The 12033-nt window shown below is 43.9% G+C and overlaps 1 protein-coding gene across 1 annotated transcript in view; it reads left to right on the forward strand.

The window, feature by feature from the left end:
- The first annotated feature begins 4934 nt into the window (after positions 1-4934).
- klhl36 (kelch-like family member 36) overlaps positions 4935-12033 on the forward strand; it is a 31641-nt gene continuing 24542 nt past the window's right edge. The window contains exons 1-2 of the mRNA XM_085991779.1: positions 4935-5056; positions 9724-9803. Of these exons, the coding sequence (XP_085847905.1) occupies positions 9744-9803 (60 nt within the window). The 5' untranslated portion in view covers positions 4935-5056; positions 9724-9743. The remainder of the gene's footprint in view (positions 5057-9723; positions 9804-12033) is intronic.

The raw sequence follows: 12033 nt of genomic DNA on the forward strand, positions 1-12033 counted from the left end.
TCTCTCCACATAACTGAAGTCCCTCCTTCATGGTACCATTCTACTGCATCTTCCCCAAGGCCTTGACATCCTTCCTAAAATGTGGTGCCCAGAACACAATACTCCAGCTGAGGCCTAACCAGTGTTTTATAAAGGTTTAGCATTGCCTCAATTATCAAGAGTAAACGTAAGAGTTACCTGTATGGCAAGAACCCAGTAAATGGTAGTTAACATGGATTCAGATGAGGAAATCTGACTACCCTCCAGAGGGAGGATTTTCCAAAGGATTTAGAAAAAATTATTATTTTTAATGTTGCCATTCAGTCTCTCAAGCTGTTCTTCCATGTTATAATCGATATGTTAAAAGTTACAAAATAAAAGGGGTTCTATGACAATGTGTAGTTAAAATGCTAATAAGATAGGCTTGAGATTTTTTCACTCATAGACTGTAAATAAGAAGCAATTCAATGGTTTGTCTCCATAATTGAAAGAACACCTCACACCCCTTGTGTTGGGAGGTTTTTGATCTCTTTATAGGGACATAGGAGTTGGAGTAGGCCATTCAGCCCCTTGAGCCTGTTGCACCATTCAGTTAGATCATGACCATGGTCAAGAAATAAAGCAGAATGTCAGACACCAAAAAGTCTGTATAACTTTTGCAACAGAAGTGGCAACTGAGGCATAACGCCACGGAAAAGGATCTTCTGCCACCTTCGCCTCCGTGCCCACTTCTTCAGCATGGAGGCTTCCCCCACACAGCAGACCCTTTCTCCCATCTTCAGAATTCTCATTTCATCACTCCTGCCCACCACCCTATCACAGACCTTTCCCTTTTGTTCTTTCCCTACCCCCTTTTCCCTGGTTCTGCACTTGCTTAACAACTGTTAATCTTTAACATCTTCCAGTTCTGATGAAAGGTCATTGACCTTAAACCTTAACTCTGTTTCTCTCTCCACAGATACTGCCTGACCTGCTCTGTGTTTCCAGCATTTTCTGTTTTTAATTCAGGGTAGAGTACTGTTCAAAGTACTGATGAACTCTGAATAACCATGCTCAGCAGTGTAGTCATTGGATTATCTTCAGGATCCTTTACACAACCAGTCCAGACAAGTTCACAAGATCATAAGATAGTTGTGGATGAGGTAGGCCATCCAACCCATCTCAGTTTATCTATTAGAAAGATCCTGAAGTCTCTATTTGTCAGCATGCAGTTGTTTCTTAAACTATTCCTCTGTTGCTACATTTTACTAGGTTACTCTTTGCTCCTTTAATCACAATATTAACATGCTTCTGCATTTTCTTATATTCATCCCAATGAACACTTACCCTTCCTCCCTGAAAGATTCATAGATGTAATTTTTCCTCTTTATTTCACTTTTAGTTTGTTTGTTAATCCATTTAGAGCCATGTTTGTTTAGTCTGAGCTTTCTGGTTTTCAGAATGTATTTATTTGCCCTGTATGCTCAGCCTTTATTTAAAGGTGTTCTGCTTATCTTCTGCTGAACATGCAAACATAAGAAATAGGAGCAGGAGTAGGCCATTCGACCCCTCGAGCCTGCTCCACCATTCAATAAGATCATGGCTGATCTTCTACCTCAACTCCACTTTCATGCACTATCCCCATATCCCTTCATTCCCTTAATATCCAAAAATCTATCGCTCTCTGTCTTGAATATACTCCACGACCGAGCCTCCACAGCCCTCTGGGATAGAGAATTCCAAAGATTCACCACCCTCTGAGTGAAGAAATTTCTCCTCATCTCAGTCCTAAATGGCCGACCCCTTATTCTGGGACTGTGACCCCTGGTTCTAGACTCCCCAGCCAGGGGAAACATCCTCCCTGCATCTACCCTGTCAAGACCTGTAAGAATTTTGTATGTTTCAATAAGATCACCTCTCATTCTTCTAAACTTGAGAGAATATAGGCTTAGTCTACTCAATCTCTCCTCATAGGACAATCCCCCTATCCCAAGAATCAGTCTGGTGAACCTTCATTGCACTCCCTCTATGGCAAGTATATCCTTCCTTAGGTAAGGAGGCCAAAACTATACACAGTACTCCAGGTGTGGTCTCACCAGGGCCCTATATAATTGCAGGAAGACGTCTTTACTCTTATACACAAATCCTTTTGTAATAAAGGCTAACATACCATTTGCTTTCCTAATTGCTTGCTGTACCTGCATGTTAACTTTCAGTGATTTGTGTACAAGGACACCCAGGTCCCTCTGAACACCAACATTTCCCAATCTCTCACCATTTAAAAAATACTCTGCTTTTCTATTTTTCCTACCAAAGTGGATAACTTCACATTTCTCCACATTATATTCCATTTGCCATGTTCACTTAGCCAGTCTATATCCCCTTGAAGCCTCTTTGCATCCTCCTCAAAACTTACATTGCCACCTAGCTTTGTATCATCAGTAAACTTGGATATATTACATTTGGTCCCCTCATCCAAGTTTTGTTGAGAAACCTAACCATGTCCATTTGTTATAGTTGTTCCCACATTTCTTTGAATGTATCTGTTTTAAAGTTATATACCTGACTCTTGTATGTCTCACTCCCAGATCATATTGAACTAATATGATTATAAGTACCTTTTGTTGGCACTGGCTTATATCCAGCAGTTGAATTTATCCCATTTGTTACTGAGCTTCTTCCCTCTTCTGTAGCTCCTCAGAAAAGATATCATGAACACCTGCAGTCCTATGTATATACACCTGCCCTTCACTGCCTATAGCACGCATGATTCTCTCCAGCAACGGTTTGGTTGCTAGGGGTTTCCCGTCTGCAGATGTATACCCACGACGGGACCAGGTGGCCAGGTATTCTGTACACGAATTGCAGGTAAACGTGCTATCTGAACAAATCGTGTACAGGGTAGGGAACTCCTCGGGCCCTTTATGGTCCTTGCGCTTGGTCCACTTAGCAGCTGCGTCCACTGGACGCTCAGCCCGTAACAGGCTTATGACCCACTTTTTGATAATATTTACTTTCTTAAATACATATTCGGAGATTCTTTCCTCCAATTTTGTTCTTTCCACCAGAACCGAGTCTACATCCTCACATCCTTTGTACCAAGCTCCTACCTGGCTGCTTAAACTTTTGCGCCAAAACTCGGGTGCACAATTGATTTTAGATGACTCCCTTTTGTGCGATTTTGGCAGGCTGATCAACTCTGATGTGATCCCTTTGTGAGAATTTTGGTGGGTTGATTGAGCATTAGCATGATACAAGATTTCCAAAGGTGTTGATGGGGTTTTTGAATGATGCTGTTAGAATGTAATCAGGTCTTGATACTGTCCATTGTGTGTTTTGCTGATGCCAGGGTTTTTCTGTATAGCCGTTTTAAGAACTATTAAAATATGTATGTATCTGGGTCCCTGGTAAGTGGGCTTTTGTTAGACTGCTAATGTCTCCCTGGGGGCCTGCCTCCCAGGTGGGTTAGCAGCCCTATAAGGATTCCATTTTCCTGTGCAGACCCAGCATACAATTTAAAATGTCCAAACTCAATAGTGAGATATTTCTGTCCACATTTCTCCTCCAAAAGGTCCAGACACATGTCCATTGAGTAGGGGGTCCTGGAATTTTGTGAATCCTACAAATCCCAGTGGTGGAGCGCTTTCAGAACCACAGGTCCAAAATCACCAGTTCCTTCCAAGCATGCTACACTTACCACATGTCATGTTTCAAATTGATCACATACGTTATCCCAAAATGTTATTTTCTGAAATAAATTTGTCTAATTTGCACATACTCCCAGGTCAAGTATAGCATGACTTGATGCATAGTGAAACAAAATACCTTAACAGGAACTTCAGGAAAAAAAACCCTGAAGTTTATATAGTGCCTTATTGCATCTCCCAGGATGTCCCAAAGTATTTGCATACAATTAATTGATTTTGAGTCCAATAACTGCTGTTATATAAGTAAATGCCACAGCTATTTTTCACACATAGTCCCACAAATAGCAAATATATATAGAATAATCTATTTTTGGTTGTGGTACTTAAGGGAGGACACCAGGAGAATTTCCTGTTCTTCAAAAAGTGCCACATGAACAGGCAGATGGGCTTTCGCTTAACAGGATGGCACCTCTAACAAATCTCCAACAATGCAGAATTTCCTCAGTACTGTACTGAAGAACCAGCCTAGATTATGTGTCCCGGAGTGACCCACAACCTTCAACTCAAGTTAACTCAAATTAAGAATGCTATCAACTGAGTCATGGTGAGGCCATTCCTGCTTTACTCTCCTAGTTTATGGTTTTATAGAGCTGTCAGCTGTGGCTTAGTAGGTAGCACTCGCACCTGAGTCAGAAGATTGTGGGTTCAGAGTCGCACTCCAGAGACTCGAGCACAAAAATCTAGGCTGACACTCCAGTGCAGTACTGAGGGAGTGCTGCACTGTTGGAGGTGCCGTCTTTCGGATGAGACATTAAACTGAAGCCCTGCCTGCTCTCTCCTGGCCAATATTTATCCCTCAATCAACGTAACAAAAACAGATTATCTGGCCATTATCACATTGCTGCTGTGGGAGCTTGCTGTGCACAAATGGGCTGCTGTGTTTCCTACATGACAACAGTGACTGTACTTCAAAAAGTACTTCATTGGCTGGGATGACCGGTGGTCGTGAAAGGCGCTATAGAAATTGAATTATTTCTTCTTTAAATTTACGCCCCGTCTTGATTATTTTCATGCACTCATCCCAATGCCTTTGTTTTTAAATATATAGCTATGATGATCTTATTTATACAAAACAAACTCTCCTTTTTCATTGGACCTTAAATGATTTCAAATGGGCGTGGTTACCGCTTTAAGTGTTGCGATGGCAACGGCAGGCGGAACTCCACTGGGCTCGGGCGAATGCTGACGGGTGATTGGCCGGTTCAACCCGCAGCCGAATCAGACCGCGTAATTTGATTGGTTTACTGAGCACGCCAATCAAATGACGTCAGCGTTCTTCCGCCATGACCTGACGGAGAGCAGCTATTGAGGAAATGCCGGTCGTAAGCACTGTACTGGCGGTTGTTAGTGTGAGCGGGCGCCCGGAGATACCGACCAGCCATTGTACCCCGGTAATTGCTGGCTTTTTTTTTTTGCAGTGGTTGTGATAGGCGGTGTGGTGGCGCCGCTGCGGCTGTCGCCCGTCGGGAAGCGGCTGAGACTGAGGACTCGGCGCCTTGCAGCAGGGGGCGCAAGGCGCATGCGCTACCGGCAGTGCTAACCAAACCCATCCCCCCTTCGCCAGCTCTTCACTGTTCCTGGGAAATAGAGAAAGCTCAGGCACCTGATCCTTCCCCAGGGAAAGCTCAGGCACCCAATTTCCCCCCCCCCACCCCCGCTTCCATGTTCCTGGAAAATATGGAAAACTCGGGCACCCAATCCCCACATCCCCCCTTCCCCAGCTCTTCACTGTTCCTGGGAATAGGGAAAGCTCAGGCACCTGATCCTTCCCCAGCTCTTCACTGTTCCTGGGAATAGGGAAAGCTCAGGCACCCAATCCCCCCACACCCCCCCCCCCCCCCCTTCCCTGTTCCTGGAAAATAGGAAAAGCTCAGGGACCCAATCCCCACAGCCCCCCTTCCCCAGCTCTTTATTATCCCTGGGGAAAATAGGGAAAGCTCAGGCACCTAATCCTTTCCAGCTCTTCCCTAGTTCCCAGGAACAGTAAAAAGCTGGGGAAGGATCAGGTGCCTGAGCTTTCCCTAGTTTCCCAGGAACAGTAAAAGCTCAGGCACCTGATCCTTCCCCTAGCTCTTTACTGTTCCTGGGAAAATAGGGAAAGCTCAGGCACCCAATACTCTCACCATCCAGTTGAGCAATCTGACTTTTTAGATATAAAACTCCGTGTTATCAGACATTAGCCTTTTTTCATCTTTGCAATTCTGCAACATTTGCTGCATCCCTATTGGCAATATGAGATTTCGCTAACCGCTAGAGATTTTCTTAAAATAAATCCCTAACACACTTCTCTTATCCCCCCCCCCCCCCCCCAAAAAAAAACCAAGTAATGGCAATGTAAATTTACCAGATTTACAGTAGGGTCAGACACTAATGGTGCATTTATGCTGCAACTTTAGCTTGAAGGGGGAGTCTCTTTAAACTCCAATGTGTGAAATCTGGCTTTGAAAAGTACCCAAGGGGTTGATTAAACCTCCTGATCAACATGTGCTGTGTTGATGTAAATGTTTAGAGAGAAGATGCTTCTGCACACAGTCTCAAACATTTAACTCAGAAGTGGAACTCTGTATGTATTACTTTGAAATGTGGTTGTGTAGGCCAATGTGGCAGCCATTTTGTGCTTTGCAAAATCCCACAGATCGCAATGAGATTTGTTTTTTATTGGAGATGTTGGTTGAGGAAGGATTGTTGGCCAGAACACTAGGAAGATTCTGTGCTCCTCTTGAAATACTACCGTCAGATTTGTAACATCCATATGAATGGGCAAATGGGGCTGTAATGTATCTGAAAGCAGATATCTCTGACAGTCTGACATTCCTTCAATACTGCACAGATTATGTATTCCGGTCCAGGAGTGGTGCTTAAACCCACAATCTTTTGGCACAGGTGAGTGTGCCACCAATTGAGCCAAACTAACCATCTTCTTTGCCACAATGGTGTCATTATCTATACTCGTGCATGAAGAGTGGATAGCTTTGTTAGATACTGGAGGGTATCTGACACCTTGGAACTGTACCCCCACAAGAAATGAATACCTTCAGTGGAGGGGAACAATGAAAATTGACGGGTGAAGAACCTCCGCATGTGTTGTACAAGCTGCCTGAGGAGCGCTGTTATACCAAACGACCTCTTGCTGTCAAGAGTAAATGGATTGGACAATGCATATGGATGGTCCCTCTGATGTGAACTCCATTTAAATAGAAGGTTGTTTTCCAGTGCTGCCCATCCCACTGGTAAAGTGTGCGTCATTTTGTTCGGTATACTAAACAAGGTCTTTGCATTGTCGAGAACCTATAGGCTATGCTATTTTGATTATATTAGTAATACCTTGCCAGACTTGGCTGCTGTGTCTCCAGGAAAAATGCTCTTGTGTTCTGGTCACACCTGTGCTGAACACTTTCCATATGATCAGTGGAGTCATTTGATTCCCTCTGCCTTCTTTGCTATTTTGGTGAAATGTCTACAAGAGCATAAACCACGAATGAGAAAAGGCCAGATCCTGAGGACATTGAGGCCAGTTGCTATCACCTTATCTTCTGCACTGTCTGCGATTGCCTCTCTTGTGTCACACCGTATAGCACTTACCCACAGCGCTATTGGGTTGGGGACAAGGTAGAAAGGCTTAAACCCAAATGTTCCTTGAGACAGTTCCAGATATTTGGTTAGTTTTTGGTTAAGCGCCTTGGGATGTTTTACTAAGTTAAAGGTGCTATATAAATGCAAGTTGTTTGTTTTGTTAACAGCTTCACATTAACTGGTACTTTTGGTCAATTTTTTTGCCAAGCAGTTTTTTTTTTGCTCACCTTTGAAGCTGAGCACCCATTTATTGTGTACACATCTTTCACATTTATGATCCAATTGGGCATTATGTTGCACATATCTACATGAAATTGGTGACCATGTCAGGGTAAAAGGAATCTTTTTCGACTTGTGGCAAAGCAGACCTGTTTTCACCAAGTCTTCCTGCCTTTCGGTCTTAATCGGACTAGTAAATGCACAGTGCAGCAGCATGCTTCAGTAGTGATGCCAAAATATCACAGCCAGCCTGCGTAGGCGCATCCACTTTGCTGGTTCACGGGAACAATAGTGGTGTGATTTAATAGTAAATTTAGGAGAGTGGTGCTCTTCGGCTGGTCTCCCCAAGATCCAGCCTTTAATGTAAAAGGCTCTTAATAGCCTTTCTCTTGCCTTTTTCCACATTTATTTGCTTGAGGACTCCAGCGTGTATGTCTGCTGGTCCATGTGCCCAGTGAGCATATTTAGGGTGATTCTGTGCTCCCAGTGGGAAGCTGTGCTCATTGATCAGAGAATTTGGATGGCAGTGCTGTAGCCCTGTCTCTGTCCTGTGCTCCCTACGAATGTGGATTCTCCGCTGGTAGCGCAGAATGGTGGACATACTCCATGACGCTTTGAGTTTCTTCTTTTCCTATAGTTTACTCATTTACATTTGTTATCAATGCCAGATCCAGTATGACTATTGCACATGCTTTTAAATGACTACAGAATGGCCACATGATTTAGATGCTTATTACTACAGCTGCAATTACCACTTGTTATTTGATCCACTGATTGATTGTTGAGTAAATGCTCTGTGAATCAGGGGTTTGAGCAAACACCGCTCAATGCCAACCATTCTTGTGGAAAACATGATAGCATTCTACTTTAATTCTATGGATCCAATGTTGTGATCTACCAGTATGAGCAAAATGAATGGCATATTTTGTTATACTAGTCATAAACCTGACCAATGGAAAAAATATGTTTACATTGTAAAAAGATGCCTGGTATGGTACAACACTTTATTTTGCTCATACATGCTGTGCCACGGAATCCTTGGATGCGGTTATGCAGCCATGATTTCCTGTGCAATAATTTACTTGTCTTTGCTGGGCTTGCACGCGTCAGCCTTGTCTCAGTGGTAGCACTCGTACCTCTCGAGTCTCAAGGTTGTTGGTTCAAGCCCCAGGCAAGAGACTGGAGCACATAATCCAGGCTGCCATTCCCGTGCTGTACTGAGGGAGTGCTGCTCTGTCGCCAATGATGTCTTTCAGATGAGACATTAAACCCGAGACCACATCCGCCTTCAGATGGACATGAAAGATCCCACGGCACTGTTCCAAGCAGAGCATGGAGTTCTCCTGTTGTCCTGGCTGCCATCTATCCCTCAGTCAACACCACAAAAACAGATTTTCTGCTCTTGGATCTCTTGGCATTCCATCCCAAATTGTTCTGGATAGATTATGTTAATACCTGGTTCTTCCACTTAACACGAGCCCACCCCTACCTGCCAACAAAATGGAAAAGTTGAGCATCTGTTATTAGTGTTCCTGATTCCATAAAGGTTAGACTGTTTTGGTAAGCAATGGCTTGACTGATGAATTTACTAGGAGTGGCCAGCAGGTGGCTAAAAACCAAACTACTGTACAGGAAACTCTCGTTTAAACGGCACCTAAATATCCAGAATTCTCTATTAACTGGCAAAATTCTCACTCCGAAAACAACACCTCAATAACCGGTAATGTTGCCGAGTCCGAGTCTCCCACGGTGGCCGAGTTAGTCAGTGGGGGTAGTTCTCCAAACTGCCACTTCTTGGCGCTGTCTGAAGTCAGAACACCTCAATACCCCTGTAACAGGAGTCTGACTCTCCCGCGCTGCCGGTAGTCTCTTCTGATCCGCCATTTTACAGGGGTACTGTGTGTCTCCCACGCTGCTGGTAGTCATTGCATTACCCTCAACTGGCAGTACTGTACTTAATCAAGCATCTTCCACCATCCATTTAACACAACATTCTGTAGGTGAGTACCCAATTACTGTATACTGCACATTTCTTGATTTTTTTAAATTTTTCTTTGTTAAAAATAGCCTCTGTAGATAACCCTCTCCGGCATCCGGAATTTTTGATCAACCGGCAACACGCTGGTCCCGTCGGTGCCGGATACCCAAGAGTTTCCTGTATATGCTTTGAAATCTCTTGTACAGTATTTGGTTTCAAAACAGCATGTAACCAAGCAGAAGCTTTACCATAACAAAACTTGGCCATTTATTGATGTTTCTTTGTCAGGAGCCGCCAGGGACGCTGCAATGGAGGGGACAAAGCAGTCAAGAGTCTCTCGTCCACACAAGATCAGCGAATCATCAAAGGTTAGTCTGATGGCTCTGCATCTGATGTCATTACCATTTAATGTGAAAGAGGAATCATTGACTAGCACAACAGTATAGCCGCTAAAGATGTTTCCTCATTTATACAGCTCCCAGCAATAGCTACAAGCCAGATTATTGTTCTTTTGGCTGCTTGGTGGGACTCCTAGAACCCACCTCGGGAGAAAATGGATGATGTGTCTTTTCTTGTGGTAGTTGCACCTTTGTTGGACAGGTCATTGAATAGCACTCAGTTTCGAAGAGTCAAAGGAGCCTCCAAGTTGTTCAGTTGCCCTATCCAGTGAGATACTTCTTGCGTTTCCTACATTACAACAGTGACTACACTTCAAAAGTACTTATAGGAACATTGGCCTACCCCTGTTCCTTTCAGCCCCTCGAGCCTGCTCTGCTGATCTGCAACCTAACTCCTGTGGCCCATATCCCTTAATACTGTAACTTTGGTTAACAAAAATCTACCACTCTCAGATTCAAAATTAACAATTGATCTCGCATCAATTGCCATTGGCGGAAGAAGTTCCAAACTTCTACCACCCTTTGTGTGTAGAAGTGTTTCCTAATTTCACCCCTGAAAGGTCTGGCTCTAATTTTTAGACTATGCCCCCTAGTCCTAGAATCCCCAACCAGCAGAAAGTTTCTGTCCATCTACCCTATCTGTTTCCCACTTCATTGGCTGTAAAGTGCTTTGGGACATCCTGAAGTCATGAAAGGCACAGTATAACTACAGTCCTTTTCCTTTTCTCTCTTTTCTGTCCATGTAATTATTTCTCATGTATTACAATATCAATAAAGAATTTAAAACAACATTGAGTGAATTCTGATGATGCTACTGCTAAGAAATAAAATAACTTTTTGTTAAAATTTCAAGAATTAATCCTTCACATTATTATCTTAGTTCCAATTGGGCTACACTACTCACTAGCAGGGTAAGATTATAATGTTGTATGTTTGACTACATTTTTCTCATCTATTTTCTTCTCCCCTTGTCTAACCAAGTTTCACTAGTGATGTACTGTTCCGTGTGAATGCAATGGACCTCAGTATCGATGATGATAGGCTGACTGTCATACCTGACCTGAGTTGGTGTCTATAATCATTGACCCAGTAGGGACTGAAGACTTTGAATGTTGTACATTTTCATTTAATTAGTTGATCTCTTGTGGTGATCAAAAACAAATACATTTTTTTTTAATCTCTCGTACTATATAACTATATTTGCATGTTGCCCATATTCCCCCTCTCTTTTACACACTTTCCCTTTATCTCTGGTTTGAGTGAACTAGAAAAGTTTGATAAAGGAATGTGCAGTACAGGTAGACTACCCTTTATCCGAACTTCCGAAAACCGAAACCCTCTAAAAACCGAAGGTTTTTTCGTTCAGCGTAAGTCGTGCGCACGACCGGCGCCAACCCCGACCCCCGCCGACTTACGCTGAGCGTCAGTGTAAGTCGTGCGCACGACCCCCCGCGGACCCACCTTCCGAAATCCGAAATTCTCCGAAAACCGAAACACGGCTGGTCCCGAGGTTTTCGGATAAAGGATAGTCTACCTGTATTCCCTCAAGCACTCACACCCATCATAATGAAGTGTTTCGAGAGACTGGTCCTGGCTCACATCAAAGCCAGTGTTCCCACCTCTCTTGACCAACACCAGTTTGCCTATCGTGCAAACAGATCAACGGAGGATGCAATCACAACTGCTCTACACTCTGCACTGAATCACTTAGACGGTAAAGAGAACTACATCAGAATGCTGTTCATAGACTACAGCTCAGCATTCAACACTATCGTCCCCAACAAGCTGGCCACCAAACTCCACACTCTTGGCCTGAACAATTCCCTCTGCAACTGGACCCTGGACTTCCTAACAAACAGGCCCCAGTCTGTCAAATTAGGTAACCACGGGAGCCCCACAAGGATGTGTGCTGAGCCCCCTCCTCTACCCCCTCTTCACCCACGACTGTGTGGCTGTTCATGGTTCCAACACCATCATCAAGTTTGCGGATGATACCATGGTGGTAGGCCAGATCACCAACAACGATGAGTCAGCCTACAGGGAGGAGGTCCAGCATCTCGTGAAGTGGTGCGCCGATAACAACCTGGCCCTTAACATCAAGAAAACCAAGGAAATCATTGTGGACTTCAGGAAGTCTAAAGGCGGAAGACACACCCCCATCCACATCCATGGGGCTGTGGTGGAAAGGGTGGACAGCTTT

The sequence above is a fragment of the Somniosus microcephalus genome, chromosome 6 (genome assembly GCF_052327205.1).
Source record: "Somniosus microcephalus isolate GS21.2 chromosome 6, FLI_Smic_1.0, whole genome shotgun sequence".
NCBI classification, from domain to species: Eukaryota; Metazoa; Chordata; class Chondrichthyes; order Squaliformes; family Somniosidae; genus Somniosus; species Somniosus microcephalus.